The sequence below is a fragment of the Hydractinia symbiolongicarpus genome, chromosome 5 (assembly GCF_029227915.1).
Source record: "Hydractinia symbiolongicarpus strain clone_291-10 chromosome 5, HSymV2.1, whole genome shotgun sequence".
NCBI classification, from domain to species: domain Eukaryota; kingdom Metazoa; phylum Cnidaria; class Hydrozoa; order Anthoathecata; family Hydractiniidae; genus Hydractinia; species Hydractinia symbiolongicarpus.
The window spans coordinates 26,999,325-27,016,998 of record NC_079879.1 but is presented as its reverse complement, the minus strand read 5'-3'; the positions used below and the strand labels follow the sequence as shown (position 1 = coordinate 27,016,998).

The window sequence follows — 17,674 nt, the reverse complement described above, 5'->3', positions numbered from 1 at the left end:
GTTTAGCAGGCGAGGAAGAAAACATGATCAATGTTACGAAGAATTAACATCGATAGAGTTGTTTTCAGGCATGCAAGATTATAGAATTTCAAAATTTTTCCCTTGAACAATATGTCACACCTCTTGAATACTCTCATGGAATTTTCTATCTAAGGCCTCATGGCTACAATTGTGAATTTCTAGCTAAAATCCTGCCTAATCTAAGCTTATCAACAGGTGAACTTATCTGCTAATATTTATAACTTCATAATTTCGAATTATATTCAGTTATTTGTTCAAATATTTTCCATGCACAAAAACATAATTTTTATGAAATATATCCAATTACAAAAAATATAAAAATATTACAAAAACAAAAAGCGAAACAAAACATTAAATATAGCAAAAAGTACAGAAACTAGTGTCATAAAACAAATAAAATTGCAAGTCAGTGGCAAACCTTTTGTATTAACAATTCTGTTGAAAGTAAAGCATGGGAATCTTTGGGTTTCTCTGATAGGTAAAAAAAAGTAAAATTTAAAACACATGTAGACTCACACATTTTCTTCTGATTGACTTCCTAAAAAAGAATAACTGTGCCTTATAAATTAAAAAAAGGCTTATTGCATCTTAAATAATTATTTATTCCTAATTTCAAAAAAAATAGTGCTAAGCATCACCATCTTTAACCAACAGCCACATGACACTCTGTGGTTGGATATCTACAAACACTTCAACCTCCCAGCCCATATCAAGAGGATATTCTTTAAAGCCATATTCCTCCTGTGAGATGGACGCAATTTTCTTAATTCCAGTATAATATAATGGTAGCGTGAGATTCATTTGTATGTGTTTAAGTGTTGGGTTGAATACCATAGCAAGACCTTTATTTTCTAGCTTATAGTTCACATGCATGTAAGAGTCAATAGACTGCATGTCGGGTCGTCGAACACGAACAATGTCACTAGTTAAAATATCACGATACTTCTTATAAAATGTTACCCAATTCTTTACCATTTCTTTTGTTTCTTCAGTATCAAATATGCGGTATCCACGATAACAAGCAGCTACGCCAGCACCCAAATACTGTGCCAAGCCAAAGCTGTATTCTGTCAAATGTTTGGAGAGTGGCTCAAACTGAGCTGCATCACCACCACCATGATAAATTGTTAAAGGCAAGAACATCCAAGCAGCAGTTGGAGGTAAATTGTAGATTCTGTCAAACACTGTTTGACGGCTTATGCTCAAATCGATCCATCTTGGCAATGAAAATTGAACTTCATTATAGCCCAAACCTAACAAATTCAAGTTTTTTACGCATTACGTCCTTCAAATAACTTGCTCCTAATACATTTTCATAATACAATTTTGTTATTTAAAAGCCTACTAGGAGCCACTATTCATGTGTGCATTCGAGGATTAACAAACTAACAAACAGGCATATGATATTTAGGTGTTTAGTTATAGAGATTATCTTCTTATGTAACTTTAAACACCTACCTTCTTTATTTCCTCCTTGATAGAAAAATCTGTCCGGTTGATTGATAAATATATTTCTCTTTCTTAATTCTAGAAAAAGTTTTCCTTGTAGCATCTCTTGTTTATACAGAGAATCTTTTAAGTTCTCATGGTAAGGATGTTGTTCGGATGCACATGTTCCTCTAATAGAAAAACAACTTTATCAGTAAATGACTGATGAAAAATAAATTGATCCCAAAAATTAGCTGATCAATCAAATTCTAAGAATAGAAAGAAATCTTAATATCAAGGATATGATTAGCTACAATAAAAAAGTTGTAGATTTAATAGGCTGAAAACACAAGATGACTTTTAAAAGAGTTTTTTCATATCTAATTATTATGTTAGTCACCCTCCATAAGGACCATCTGTTTCCACCATTGATAATCCAGTCTTGTCAATAAAACTCAATATTTTTCCAGATATAACATCATACCACTTGGAAGCCATGCAAGCAGAACCTAATGTTTTATTGTCTGGGGAAATTGCCATATATTTATACTCCAAGTTTCGGTCCAACACAATGAGATCGTAACCACCAACCTGATAAAATCCACCATGTTAAAAAATAAACAACACATGGCAATAGTAACTGTGCACATGATTTTTGTTACTTGGTCAAAAAAAACTTCAAAAAAATTATATTACCTTTATCATTACAAAAGTAAAACATCACTTCATAAAGTAGTACCTAGATTTTACAGGAATTACTTTTTGGAAAATTTGTGAGTTCTTATTAATTTTTGACTCGGCTATCTATGACTGCGTTTGTACTGAATTATAAATTTTCTTTACGCTTTGATTTTTGAATCACCAAGGAAAAAAATTATTATGTTTAATTTTAGTTTAGAAATTTGTTAGATCTTGAAATTTTGTAACTTTACAGCGGCAAGTTGGAATGATTGTACAATCAAAACAAAAGGTAAGCTAGGTAAGCCAATTTCATGTTTTTGCACTCTCTTCTGGTGGCAATATTATGGTACCAAAGGATCTTGAACCTTTTAGTATGGCGGCGCCACATTAAAACACAAATAAAATGAGCTATAGAAGTATCAGAGTATAAAAGTATCATACTCATCAATTTATCATAACAGTCAGGTGATAATATGGAACACATCTTGAAATAAACCTTATATATATTACTTTACTATATGACTTTCCAGAGAAAAATGATCAGTTTACAATATATAATAATAGCTGCCTTTTAATGATGGGTTTTCAAACATACCAAATATTATTGAATATTAAAAATCTACTAAGCAGAATTCACACACACAAAAAAAATTAATGAATTAAATTTAAGTCAGTTTAAAATAATATTAAACTGCAGTTCTGCTTAATACATACTTCAATTCCATGATTATTTGCAAATTCAATATCCTCCTTTATTCCAGCAATGTAGGTGTCGTTATCACTCTCCATGTTAAAGCCTGAACCGAAGCTATAAATCACCATTTCAAATCCAACTTCAGCAAGTTGCTCAACAGTCTTCCGAAAAGATACAGAGTCTGATCGAGTCAGGTGGAAATATATTGGATTCTCCTGTACGTGAGGAGCCAGTAAACGCATTAAACGATGACGACCTAAAGCCCTTCTTGTTTCATCACTTGCACCATGTGCTAATTCATGAACATGGAATGTTTCCAGGCCATTAGATTGTAGTCTCACAGAAGGAACATAACCCCTGTGGACATCGTAAGTGACGTTTACCCAAGGTATGAATGCACCAGCAATTTTAACATTTGGTTCTGCTTTCCAGTTTGCCTGTGACCCATGGGCTTGGTCAGTACCAATAAAGAGCCACTGGTATGTATTGTATGGACCATCCCATGGTGAGCGCTGGGACCATTGCTGATTTACTGATAGAATTTCAACAGAATATACTGAAGCTGCCACTTTTCCCAAAGATTCATCTCTTAGTACTGACAAACTGATCCATTTTGACATTGCTGGCAAACCATCATACATTTCATAATGAATGCAAACTTGTATATTTCTGTGATCATATGGTGCAGAATCAGGAGCTCTAAAATAAACATTCAACCGCAACCCTTTTGGTGGCCAAGTTATGTCTTGTGGAGCTCCTCTCATTGGTTTATATGGAAATGGGGCTTTTGGATTTTCTGTATCATAACCAACAAAATGATAGCTGTTTTCAGCATATTTAAAATCATCTTTTAGGGCAGTTCTATTTAAGTAGGCTCTAGTTATATTTGTTTTAACATATCCTACATTATAAACAACCCCATCTAAACCGATCACAGCTTCTGGGTTAAGAGCACGTAAAATTGATGCCTGTTCTTTGTGACTGTAGTAATCCACAGTAGTAAAATCAGGATATATGGAAAACTCTCTACTGATCAAACCATTGGTTAGGATTAAGTTTCCCTCATTCGTTTTTGTTAAAGTAGTTGGTACCTTTATGTCTGAGATTAACCAATCAGGAAACTTTGCACAAGCACCATGACAAACCCAAACAATGCAGAATAGAAAATACAACATCTAATAAAAAAATAAGAATAAAGACATGATAACTGGTTAGAACAACACTTTAATTTTTTTAATTTTTTTCTTTATTTCTAAGGGATATGTTATTGTCAAAAAGGTAAGTTCCAACACTACTTTGCATATATACAAAACTGTTTTGATAAGCAATATAAAGCAAATGCAAGATTAACTACACATGCAAACTGTAGAATTTGCAAAATATTCCAGACATTTTGCAATAAGATATTATGTTTAACAAATTAAACAAATTAAACAACATTTTGAAATGTTGGAACACGAGCAGTTTGTCAAAAGTTGGATCAGCTAAGATAACTTAGATAATTGTTTCATTGCAAAATGCAAATAAAATAAGCATTCTCTCCTCCGATATGCTCTCAATTATAGCAAAAATGGCATAAATCATCACTAAAAGTTTTGGAAAATCTTTGAATCCATACAACCTATTTCATATTAAAAAAAGAGGGGAAGAAGGCTTCAAAACGAGCATTCACCTTCACTATTTAACCTTTACATTGCAGAAATATGACATAGATTTTTTTTTGATCATGCGATTTTTGATCATGCAATTAATTGCCTTGAGGCTACATGAGATACATGCAATATTGAATCCGTAAGAAAATATGTTATCACATAACTGCAAATTTTAAAGTCCATTCCTACAAGTAGTAATTTTAGCTATTCCTATATTAGATTTACAAAATTTAAACTTTTAAATGTTTAAAGCTTATTTAGGACTTCTTAGAATATTACGGTATTTGGTTAAATCTAACTCTTAAGCTGTGCTAATTGTTGATGTCAGCATGGCTCTTTTTCTTAAAAGTTTTACACCTCGTGGGACCTAACGTAGATTATTCTGTAATTCCAACTAGCATACCAGCGCAAAAATACAAAGTTGTAATTTTGCACCCTTCTGGCTGTGAAGTATAGGTAAGTTGATAGTTTTACCTCGAGTTTCATAACTATCTTGCCTAAGGATAGTATTGGTTTTCAACTTGTAACTGAGTAACTATGTCCGAAATGGGCAGTTGCAACGTCATGAACAAGGTTTCACATGCAAGTTTTTTTTTAAAAAAACAGCACCTTAGGATTTGAACTAGCATTTCACAATTGCATATGAGTATATATTCAATATTTATTATTACACACTTTTTATTTAAGCAAAATATTTTTTATCACCACTCAGTAAACATCAAAGAAGAAAGACGAATGATGGCGGAAATATGTTTTTGATAAAGATTAAGGATATTTTTCCCTGTCTGTGAATGTATGAATGAAGCAAAACCCACACAATATCTTTATTAAGTAAAGATTGGTGTATGGATTGCGTTTAAAAAGAGTCTCGTTGCGTATTCACCTATTTTAGCACTTTAAAAATAAAGTAAAATAATAAAAGAATTTCGATTTTATGCAGAATATAGAAGCAGAATCAATGTATGGCACATACACAATTAAAAAATTACATATACATGCAGAACTTTTTTAAAAGGTATCAATTTAAAGAATATTATTGCTTATAAAAATTTAAAAAAATATACCCTAAAGCATAAATTTATTTTCGCGTTAATAAATCACGGTGGCTGATTGGAGACAATTTTTTCACATGCCGATTAACACTTTATAAATGCAGAAAGTGTTAATTGGTCCTTGAAGACAATACTAAATACACCGTTCTCCTTTTAATACTTGTCAGGATAACCACATCCATCCCTTTATTTATGTTAGTTATAAAGTATACGCTTTTTAGAAGAATATGGTTTTAATAACACAAGGCATGTATTTCAGCTGTAAAACAATAGGTCTATTGTTCTAAACAATAGACCTATAAATAAAAAAAATTTAGAAATAAGAATAATAACCACCCCGGTCTGAGTTTTAATTTTCTTATAAAAGAGTGCGTGTATATACCATGAATTATCACATTTTTGAAATCGTTTTCATTTAGCTTCTTTAAATTTGCCTAAACGTAGTGACTACCTGTTTTAACATATTAATTTTTTATTGTGTCCTAAAATTAACATGTTTTGTGGTAACAGGGAAAGTAGCATACCCTACTTTAGTTTATATGTGTTAAATAAATAAAAGGAACAGGTGTGTCACTATTGCGAATGTGTTGTTGTTGTCATGCTATAATGCTATTGTTGATTCTTATATTTCTGTTTCTTATTAAAAAGTAAAACCTTGTACAATAAATTATTTAACAGACAAGGATTTTCAACCTATAATAAGATTGTACAAATTTTACTAGATTAATTGGGTGTGACCATTTGGAACAATTTAAATTAAACAGTGTAAAGTGATGAAGGAAGCAAAGCAGGTTATGTTTGTTAGCTTGAACACTTTATAATTAGGGTGCTAAAAAGAATTAAAAAACACTACAAAAACGATACCAATTCCTCATTGAACTTTGCTTACATATCACCTCTGGCATATTTATTTTTGCATTTTAATTTAATTGATAGCATAGAAAACAATTAGAAGCATTATAATTAAATTCTTTGAATTTCTAATCATAACAAACTGTTTACCAAACTCTTCTCTTCTAAATATGAATAATAGTCTAACTCTATAAAAAGAAAAAAAGAGTTTGACATATCAATTGATTTAGCACAATTGTATATCTCAAAAATTTCAGTAGGTTTAAAAAGTGCATTGTTATTATGGATTAAGTTTAATCAATCATCTCTTAATAAATAAAGATTTAACTAATTGTTTTTATGCCAAACTCCAATCAGCCTTTTTAAAACATTTTTTATTACAATACTGCATAAAAGGTTATTGAAATACTAAATAATTTTAAGCTTTATAGAAAAAATAATTCACTTTCAATAGTGCCTAATTAGGAAGGATGAATATCAAATTTAAAAACACAAGATGTAGAAGTAAGAAAAATCCATGTATTTAATCAATGTTAATTAAACATGAAAGTTGTGTTTATCTGTTTGTTCATTCTCATCGTCATTATTGGAGATGTAACATGTGAGAATTTGTCCCAGCTGACATGCTTTGTAAGAAACAAGTTTTTTTACATTCAGACAACAATACCAAGCGAATTTACCCATACAGGTAAAAAAATAGCTTTATACAAACGCGTTTATGATCTGCATCACATACACGAATGGATACAGTTTCCAAACTGCACCAGAAGTAAACAACAAGTTATATGCAACACAGGTGTGTCAGTAATGTCAAGTTTTATTGGGAAAAACCAATGGCAGCTTACTCTTACAGTCAGGTTAAATAAAACTAACACAATTAATATCACAAAATTTGTTGATGAGAACAACACAACTTTAAAAACATGGTCTCCACTAATTAATGGATATAGCTGTCTTTTGAACCATGGAGTTAAACTCTTGTTTGCATTTGGTAATAGTACAGACATTTCCGTTATTACAATATTACATCCAGTGGATTTGTACTACGTACAAGTACCAAATCCAAAAATTAATATAGTGGGACCAAACTATAACCAAACATTTGTTATACAAAAAACAGATTTTATTGGTAATGCTCATGCAAAAGTGGTTCAAGGTTTTCAACCATGCTCAAAATATAAAGTTTGTGTGGGAGTGGAAACATATCCAGCAAAATGTGCTTATGCTCAAACACTGTGTCAAAAGCCTGGCACAACAGCCAGTATTAATTGGAAAGACACTTTGTTAATAGCCACATTAAGTATTCTAATAATTGCAGTTTTACTTTTAATTTTCCTCTGCCGAAAAAACAATATAAGATACAAAAGACTACAACCTGACAGTGAAGATGTGATTGAACCTAATATGTTGGAGGACAATTTTACAGTTCAACCTGAAGAAGATCCCCAATATGCAGAAATAATAGATGGAGGGGATTAATTGTATGACATATTTTCACAAGTACTAGATTTCAAAACATCAGCATTTTTTAAATTTTTTAATTTTTTGTACATTTTTATAATATTGTGAACAAGTTAAATACCACAAAAAAATCCACTTAACATTAAAGCGACAAACATAACAGGGACATTGATAATGTCATCAGTGACTTGATAATATTAAAAAAACCTAGAAATTAGTCAAACTATTGTTGTGTGTGTGTCGAGTGTGAAATACTGACGAAAATGGTGTCCAGAATCATGTGTGTCAGTTTAAAGGTATGGAGATTATGATTGGTGTCTTGTAGATCCACATGTTTAAGGAAGTAGAACTATAAATTTATGACTTAAATGTGATTAAAATTTCTTTTTATTGTGATTATTGAGAAATTCTGGGATCAATTTTCTGTTTGTTTTATCTACCTTACCTTGGGATGCATTGGTTTCCAACTGATAACTATCTAAATATAGGGGCAAGCACACTCACAGACCTCTACCCATGCCTAAAACAGAATTAAGCATGCTATTTTTAGGTTTCAATCACATGCAAAACCAATATCACTCAAGCAAGATCATTATTTCAAACTAAAAAATATAATAACTAACTATAAGAATCAAAGGCTACACACCTGGAAATGTGTCCCAAATAGTCAATTGCAATGCTTTCATACACATTTTTTGTTTATAGAAAAGATCACCCATACAATTCTTGATTTTGAGCACAATGCACTTACCGCCTGCCATATGGCTCTAAAAGACGAGCTAAACAGGTTAAAGAGCTTTTTTATGCAGTCTATATTGTTATCAAAGCTCAGTATGCCAAGAAGATGTTTCTTTTCTCGTCATCAAATTTTTCCAGAATATATTTTTTTTAAATGACCCCATTGGGACATTTTTTCTGTCGTTTTAAAAGGTATTTTAATCTGTTTATACCTTTCCAACCATATTCAGTAATACTGAAATGACTTGACTTAATGATAAAATAACAAGGCACTTTTCCAAGTGATGAGTATTTCACAACTGAGTGCTACTCAATACTTCTTTAGTAATTGCTTAGGAAATTCTTTTTAAAAATGTTACAGAATCATTATTATCATTTTTTTCTACTTTCTTTCATCACAATGTTGCCTGGCATTGGTATTAATCTTTAACTAAAATTGGTTTTTCATGCCATTTTTTTCAGAGACTTTTTTTACATTTATAAAATATGAAACTTCGTTTCATATGAAATACGCGACCTTAAAAAGCGGTTGTCGAATTTCTTCTTCCTCAACTGAGTGTTTCTAAAGATTATTAAAGCACGTACTAAAACTTGAATATTTAATATCAAAAATTATATAACTTGCAATCTTTTATATACCTGTTCCCTGTTGATGTTGTGGTTGTGATCTAAAATAGCGAGTTGGGTACCAGCAAGCATCTTTTCCATTTTAAAACATTGACTTTGGCAAGTACCTAATTTTCAGTGAAAGAAAAACTTCCAAGAGAGTAGTGTTGATTTGCTCCTTAACAGGGCTTTGTAAATTTTGATTTAATGCAGACGGAGTTTCATGTACGCGACATGAAATTGGTACACAATTGTCACAACAATTTTCATGTAATTTCGTTGCTGTGTGCGTAAATTGTCACAAGTCATAAAATAGAAAAAAAATAGTCACAAGTCAGTTATTCGACTAAAAAAACAGCAGAGTAACGGAGAGGTGAATTCATGCACCAGGATCATGTTAATTCATAAAATGCCAAAAAAATCTGAGGTTAAGTAAATTTTACATTCAAATAATTAAAAAGTTTCCATAAGACCCCCTAGTTGAACACCAATAAAATTTGTGACCTCTTTTTATTTTATTTTTTAAATAAAACAATTTTTTACTCTTTTTTTGAATTTATGTGCTAAAATGGAAAAATGTAACTTTTAAAAGCCCACTAAATTCTCTAAAAAGACCTTCATTATGCTATTTTTAAATAAGCACACCATGGCAAAACAATAACCAATAACAATAGTGACTTAATTGAATCTGTTTTTTCAAATATATGTAAAATGTAACTGAAGGGACAGTGTACCAACAATATGGCCTTTACCTATGTGTTTGTTTCATTTTCAGTTTGACAAAAAGCATGTACAATAGCTACTTCGGCTTTCAATAAGTTTTCATTTAACAATGAAACTCGCAGTCACAAGAAAATAATTACAGTATTGTTTTAGCAAAGCTTTTGTTAAATCACTCCCAACATAGCTCTCACAAAGATCATTAAAGTAATTATGATAAACAAAAGATAAAAGGGCTTTTGACTTGCAGGAAAAGGTGTTCCAAGTTTTTTGACCTTGCTACGTTCAGAGTTGTTTCATAAAAAAGAAACATATGTTCTCTAATTTGGTTTCAAGCGCTAAATTGGCCTCTTATACATTTTGATCTTCAACTTTTATCTTAGGCAAAGTGCCTTTAGCAAATAATAACATAACATGTGAAATCTGATAAATTATTTATAACACATTTCCAAATTTCCTGCTACATAGGGATATTAACTTCAGAAATAATCAATGAAAATAAAATAAGTCGATAAGATTTTTTTGTAAGGTCTATTCGTTAACGGTCACCAATGTTCTATGTCTGGAAAAACATGTGTGTTAAGTCTCTCATTCATGCAGAATTATTCAGGCAAAATGACGAGTCAGAGGTGATACTTCATGAGGGAAATTAGTTGATATAATAAAATTATTTTTGTACCAAACAGTCCTTTTAAGAAGCTTATGGCTTTCCTTATGATATTTTTTATTAATCATGTTTTAGTCTCATTTTAAACCTCTCAGGTCTTGTTTCATAGCAAAATCATACAAAACTGCAAGAGATGTCCAAGGTGATTTAAAAATTTGCCAATAATAGGTGTCTGAGATTTAATTCTGGTTATCAAATGCAAACTAAAACATGTCATGATAAGTCTCAAAGGGCCTTTCCTTTATAGCAAAGTTCAATTTTTACCCAACATGGTAAATATCAAATATGCTGCAATTTGTTTGCTAAATTCTGCCTAAATTTACTCCCCCAAATGTGTCAAACAAAAGTAATATGCTGTATTTCCTGTTTTCTAACTAGGTATTTTACGCTTTAAAAACTTTGTGATGCACTAAATATCTACATTGCAAATCGTAAGAACTATTCACAAGTATTTAACTTTGGGTACGAGTAATTTCTGTCGTGGGTACTCTACGGGCACATGACGAATATACTGCACATAGGAGTACGCCAGAAATACTCGCACAATTTTCCTGCTGCACTTACACTATACTTGCTATTATGGACAAAAGGCAAACATTATAATTCAACGAGAAACTTTCCAATATTTTCTAAAAATGTGTTTTGTGTTGTTTTTTTTAATAAATTAAGACCCATTGTTATATTTTCAAAACAAAGAACAATGATCTCTTAAGTTCAGGAAAACTCGGTTTTGACAATTTTCGAATAAAATACAGTATGTAATATAAGGCTTATCATGGCCAGGTTTGAACAGTTTTCGAAATAAATCAAGCGATGTTTAAACTTAGCTAATACATATGTTGCTCAATTACTTGTGTGTTTGGGATCATTGTCTTGCATAAATCATTGCCTATCTGGAAATAAATCAGTAATAAATAGTGCAAGCAACTTTGTATCTAATCTTTGTGCAATAGTCTCACTGTCATTCTTCATTGTGTTATCAATAAAATCAAGAATTTTTGAACTGACGTCAACTGGATCATTTACAGGCCAACCTAGATCTACAACAGTTCCATGTGTATCCTCGCTTTTACTAAAAGTAGGAACCAGCAGTAACCAGCAGTAACCAGCAGTATTTTCAAGTAACCACCAGAGAACCACCTGTATTCTGAAGTAACCACCAGAGAACCACCTGTATTTTGAAGTAACCAACAGAGAAGCAGCAGTTTAAGTAACCACAAAAGAACGACCAGTTAAATAGATAAAACGAAATAAACGCAACACTGCTTCGAATGTGAAACATTTTATAATGTACACAACAGTTCATGACCCATTTTTCTGAAATGTTTATGTCTGGTGTGACTAGGGCTTTATGCAACAGTCGAGACAGAAGGCTTTCAAAATCACATCCGAGAATTAACAAAAACAAAATTAATAATATAAATAACGAACTAATATCTGAATTGTAAACAAAATATAAAGAAAAATAATATACGGAGGAGGGTCCAAACGACACATTCTTTTGTTCTGGTAGACAAAGTTAAAGTTCGAATGAATTGAATAAATTAATAAACTAGACAGTTTGAAGTCATCGAGCGTGAGAGATACCTCTACTGCCATTGTATTCACTGTTGAGGAATCTATATCAAATTTTAGTTTATTTTTCGCAGCGATTACACACTTCCTTCAACGCTTCCTAAAACATTATTCCGCTTAATCTGATTATGTATTTGACCGAAGGATTTTCATTTTGCAATTTGTGTATTGTAAACGAAATATTCGCTATACGGAGGAGGGTCCAAAACGAGACTTTTTTTTCTTTTGGTAGACAAAGTAAAGTTCTAATGAATTAATAAATACTGTGGTCTAATGAATTAATAAATACTGTGGAGAAACATTGTGGCATCTGGCAGAAAATATACGTTTGTTTTTCTGACATGGTTTCTGTTCAAGTAAAAAAATTATGCTTTCAATATAAACGTTTTTTCGTTGAAACGTGTTACATTTTATTTCAAGGAATGAACTTTAATCCTGAAAACACTATATTCATTCTGTTCTTCTTGTTTCCATTATTGCCTTTAGGCGAAATAAATAAATAAATAACTTAAGTTAGTTAATTACTGCGAATTCCGCGAATTTATTCATATTTTCGAAAATTAATCTTCGCGGAATCCATTTATTGCACCTTGTAAAACAACTTAAAATTAGCTGGTTAGCAAGAGCAAAGTATCCAAAAAAGCCCTGGGAACTAGGTGCACTTTTATTTATATTTGGTATTTAAGGTCACAAAGTGTTGTGCATAAAAATCACAACACCTTTGCGCTGCTGTTGCTGCCTTATCTGGAGTAAATTAATAATAACTGCTGGTTCTCTTGTGGTCACTTAAAAAAACAGCTGGTTCTCTGGTGGTTACTTCATAACACTGGTGGTTCTCTGGTGGTTACTTCATAATACTGGTGGTTCTCTGGTGGTTACTTCGAAATACTGCTGGTTACTGTTGGTTACTGTTGGTTCCTACTTTTAGTATCTACGGTGTATCCTACTTTTTAAGTAAATTGTATACAAACGTTATGGTTACAAAACAATCTTCCCTTTTTAGAATTTTAACTGTTTCTGTTATCCATCCCATGATTAGGCCCTAACAAAAAAAACCCCACATATTAGTGGATTTCATCAAGAAAGCATATTGAAAACACAAGAAAATGTGGCTTTATTTGCTTTATTATTTCGAATTTTACTTAATGAATGTTAAATTACTAATTCTAAACATGTACAAACAGGATCAAATAAACTTTTTTTAAAGTGGGAGGTAAGCTTTAAGCAGTCCTAGACATGTAGATAAACATTATTATTGGTGTAAGTTTATTTCATTTCCCTTTCATATAACACTTATGAGCTGAAAATTTGGTTGCCACTGTTGTGTGATTGATGTGTGGCTGCTTTACAAAACCAATTGCATTTGCCTTACATCTAACATTTTCATGTGGAATTTCACCGCATTTCACCACGTGGAAGAGCGTAACTGGATTGTATATATTGCCAAAAACAGCAATGTTTGAACTATGTATCAAACATTTATAAGCAAATCTTTCATATATATAGAATAACCATTTGTTTCCTCCATTCTTAAAGGGGGGACAAACATTTACTAACGAACCAAGCGAAACCAATAAATTTATCAGAACTGAAATCAAATTCATTGTAACAGACACTAATCACTCCAATGAATGTAAATTGATTTACATACACGTTTTTTTAACGACGTACGTGGTTTTGGTATAAAATGAGTGAAGATCATGAAAAAAACTTACAAAATCGTTGTTGATATGGAAATTGTATCTTAAAGGACACAGACTATCCAGCACCGAAAGAGGCTTATGCTAAAGAATTTTTACGACTTGGTTGCAATATCAGCCAGGATGATAGAGGGATTCACCCATCAAAGGTATGTAATAAACACAAGGCGGTCCTTAAGAGTAAGAAATGCAGCAAAAGAATGGCATGAGTTTCTTTCAAACACCACAATTCAAGACTTCAAAAAACATTGTGAAAACTGTGAAGTATATATTGCAGCACCTAAAACACCCGTTAAAGAGGAAACGTGTGTCTAGGGCTGGTCCTGGTTGAGATAGACTTGCTATCACTCAAGAAGAAGCCGCTAAATGCGACGATGAAGATGATAACAACGAACCTCTTTTAAATGCAATTGATAAATTCTTTAAAACAATATTTACTGATTACTGAAGAACAACTCACATCGATATCTTCTTTGGTTGGGAACAAAATACACCATTCAGTAAAAAAGAATGCATCAGAATTGAAGAGTAAATACAAACAGATAAACTATCTCAGCAGTTATGAGACCTATCAATCAATTGTTGAAAGTAACCGAAATTTGGTAAACTATAAAACAGTATGCGGAATAGTTGCTAATCCCAACAAAAGACAGGTTTATCTTCTTTCAAAAGTAATCGAGGGGATTTACAAGCTGAATTATGGGAATATTGTTTACCTGTTTTTTTAAATAATCTTCAAACTTACGTCGAAACAGGATCAAGACAAGTGGTTGATCTGAATGGAGCTGTTAAGGGTGGTGGATAATATGACACAATTAGCAATTGGTTGACGGACAAAGACCTGGCATGTTGTAAACAAAGTAAAATCGTCGATGATAACAACTCACATATGGATATCTCTTGATAACTCAGGTCATCTGCAAGAAAACAAGTATCTTAAACCAGTTCAATGGTATGAAGACAAACCTTTGGTTAGAAAGATCCGCGCCACAGAAGATCCAGTATTTTTAGAATTAGACAAAGAGCACTACAACAGCTTATACCATATAATCGACAAAAATATCAAATCGGTTGTAGCTGAACAAAAAACCACAGAAGGATCGGTTACTGATTTTATTGATGAAAAAATAGAAAGGGAATCATCCCTGATATGTATTGTTTGTGAAAAAAATGGATTGGTGATACTTTACCAAAAAAACGAAACGAAAATGCGATATATGTCATTCACAGTTAACTAAAACCATCAAGAAATCTTCTAAGACCACAAAACAAAAAACCTCCGCGTGATTGCAGATGTTGAAACAAAGAAACTTCACAAGAAACCTACAGGGGAACAGAATAAGAGATACGAGCATATACAATCAAATCACCCACCTGAAATTCCACAAGAATCCAAATTCATACCAAACGCGTACAGAAGTTTTGAGAAAAATTGGAAATGAAGTTGGAATAGAACGGTATGGTGGTAAAAAAACGCCAATGGATTATAGTTGAATGTGATGGTTTACCATTTCGATTGTGTTTTAACATAATTAAGGAGACATACACTTGTTTAATCTGTAACATGTCTCACTTCAAAAAGGAAACTTTTGTTAAACACAGTATGAGCAAACATAATGAGCTTGTTGGCTATTATTGGGAATTTGACTGGGTTTTACTAAGCCCTGCTGGTGGGCACTTTGAAATGAATTCTATCAAAGCTTTCTTCAAATTAAACTGGGAGCCCTATCTCAGCAAGCTATGTTATCTAAACGGATACAAAACTGATAGCGCACAGTTTGTCGCAAAGAAATGTAAAGATCACCATCAGGCATGGGAGTTATTGCTAATCTTTTTTTTGGATCACTACAAGAGTTGATTGTTTTGTACGTCAGAGCGCAGCTGCAAACATGCAAGATTCAGAACTTAGTGTTGAGGGTTTCCTAGGCTTTACCAGCAAAATGGAATCTTGTCCAAATTATATTTACTTGTTCAGTCAGATTACCAATTATACCATACTCAAAGTTTGTAACAAAATTATATTTCATGCCTTTTCCTTCAAAAAGGTCCCATGATAGAATAAAATTAATTTTAGGATGGATTCCGAAGTCTGGTGTTCCAACGGAAAATATGTGGAAAAATGTATGCCGAAATTACGACCAACTTCAAGAGCTTAAATCAAAGCATTTCGAAATGGTTGATTTTAAAAATTCTTCCTTATTGGGGTACAGGCATCACGAGCTTACGAACAAAATAAACGAATGGAGAGAATGTATTCGAAAATCCGACTTTCTCCTTAAGGAAGATTTTATTTCAATTAATGGAAAGCAACTCGACCAAGAGTTGATTAATTATACTAAGCTGGCTAAAGTAAAACGATTTTAAACGTACAGTGCACATAAACAAATATATTTCGTGAACTTTATGCAAACACACACAGGAGTATTTCATAGTCTGCTAAATGATTTAAAGGACAGTCACGCTTTACTTGTCGATTTTTTTCTGGAACTTAAAGAGTTTGTTGAAAAGCAAAATGATTAACGCTACGTCTTTTCAATTGTTAAATCACAAAAAATATTGGAAACTGTATTGTAAATCCAAGTCGAAAGCCGTCATTTATAGAAAAAAATTGGAACGTCAATGCAATGTCTTCCTTCGAATTTATTTCCATGCCACAACCTTGACTCCAGGGCTTTTTTTCTCTTTTTAATATTAGGATGGCGAAAAAGTATTACGTATCTCCCGTTATAAAAAATGGATAAAGAACCTGGGGGTCGAGGTTGCCCATATGTCATAATCTTTTAAGGTTTTAGCGCCCTCATCAAAATTGGCGCTCATAAAAGACACGCATGCCCAGCGAATAGTTCAAAGATGGCTGACTTTTCCTATGAGTATGATTTCATGAGAATAAATTTAAAAGACAAGAATTTTTTTTATTTGGTTTATTGCCGTTTTCAGCAACTTCTTTGTATTGCCAAAAATGACAATCTAGTAAAAATTGCCGAAAACAGCAAGTTTTTGATAATTGCTAAAAATGACAATCTAGTAAAACTTGCTGAAAACGGCAAGTTTTTTTTCCGCAATCGACTGGACTGCTTAATGCAAAAAATGTGGGAAAAGGGGTCTCTTTAATTTAAAATTTACTTCGGACCAAAACAACAAACCCAAGACTTTGGGCATTTGTCAGAGGTCTTTTCACCCTCATCTTTAAACAACAATGGAAGTGAACTTTGCAATCAAAAGAAGAAAATGTAATCTTTCAAGTTTTAATGTGTAGCTATATATAGCTAGCTAGATGTTCATTTTTTTTCTTAGCTAAATACACTCAATCATAGTGCCGTGTTTATCCTGCGCGTGCAGAAATGGAGGTAACTTTTCCGCTTGGTTTGTTTACATTTTTACCTCTATTTCTGCGCGGGCATCGGGCATTATATATGTAATCACGTAGATGCGTGTGCAAGTAAATATCGGGACTGTGATTCCATTTATAGTGCTTAAAATTCAAATTGCTATGAAAATTCTCTAACATAATTATTTTTTCAGATTTTTTAGGACTAAATCCATTTTTCAGGTTTTTTCAGACTTTTCCCACCAGGGGCAGGGCTTAGAATATTACCCGCATAGGTTGGACTGTCTAAATCTTTTCAACTTGAGCCTCCTAGTAAATAAATAAAAAAACCAACCTTTAGTAGTTTATGATGCGACGGATGTCTAGCCGATGCAATGCGATGTGGTGTTCACCCTGATGATGACATGACTTGCTCGATTTCACTTTCCATTTTCATTTTGGACATATTATTTTATAAAAACCAGCGACCCTGCCCCTCAGATAATAAGACGCGCTGTAC

The 17,674-nt window shown here is 32.3% G+C and overlaps 1 protein-coding gene across 1 annotated transcript; it reads right to left on the bottom strand.

The window, feature by feature from the left end:
• Window positions 1-278: 278 nt before the first annotated feature.
• On the bottom strand, window positions 279-17,658 carry LOC130645755 (uncharacterized). The gene is made up of 5 exons (XM_057451846.1): window positions 17,510-17,658; window positions 2,845-3,999; window positions 1,850-2,040; window positions 1,480-1,640; window positions 279-1,274 (listed from the first exon to the last, which is right to left on the bottom strand). Exons 2-5 carry the CDS (start codon window positions 3,997-3,999, stop codon window positions 649-651), a joined length of 2,133 nt encoding a protein of 710 aa, XP_057307829.1. The 5' UTR covers window positions 17,510-17,658; the 3' UTR covers window positions 279-648.
• Between the last annotated feature and the right edge of the window lie 16 nt (window positions 17,659-17,674).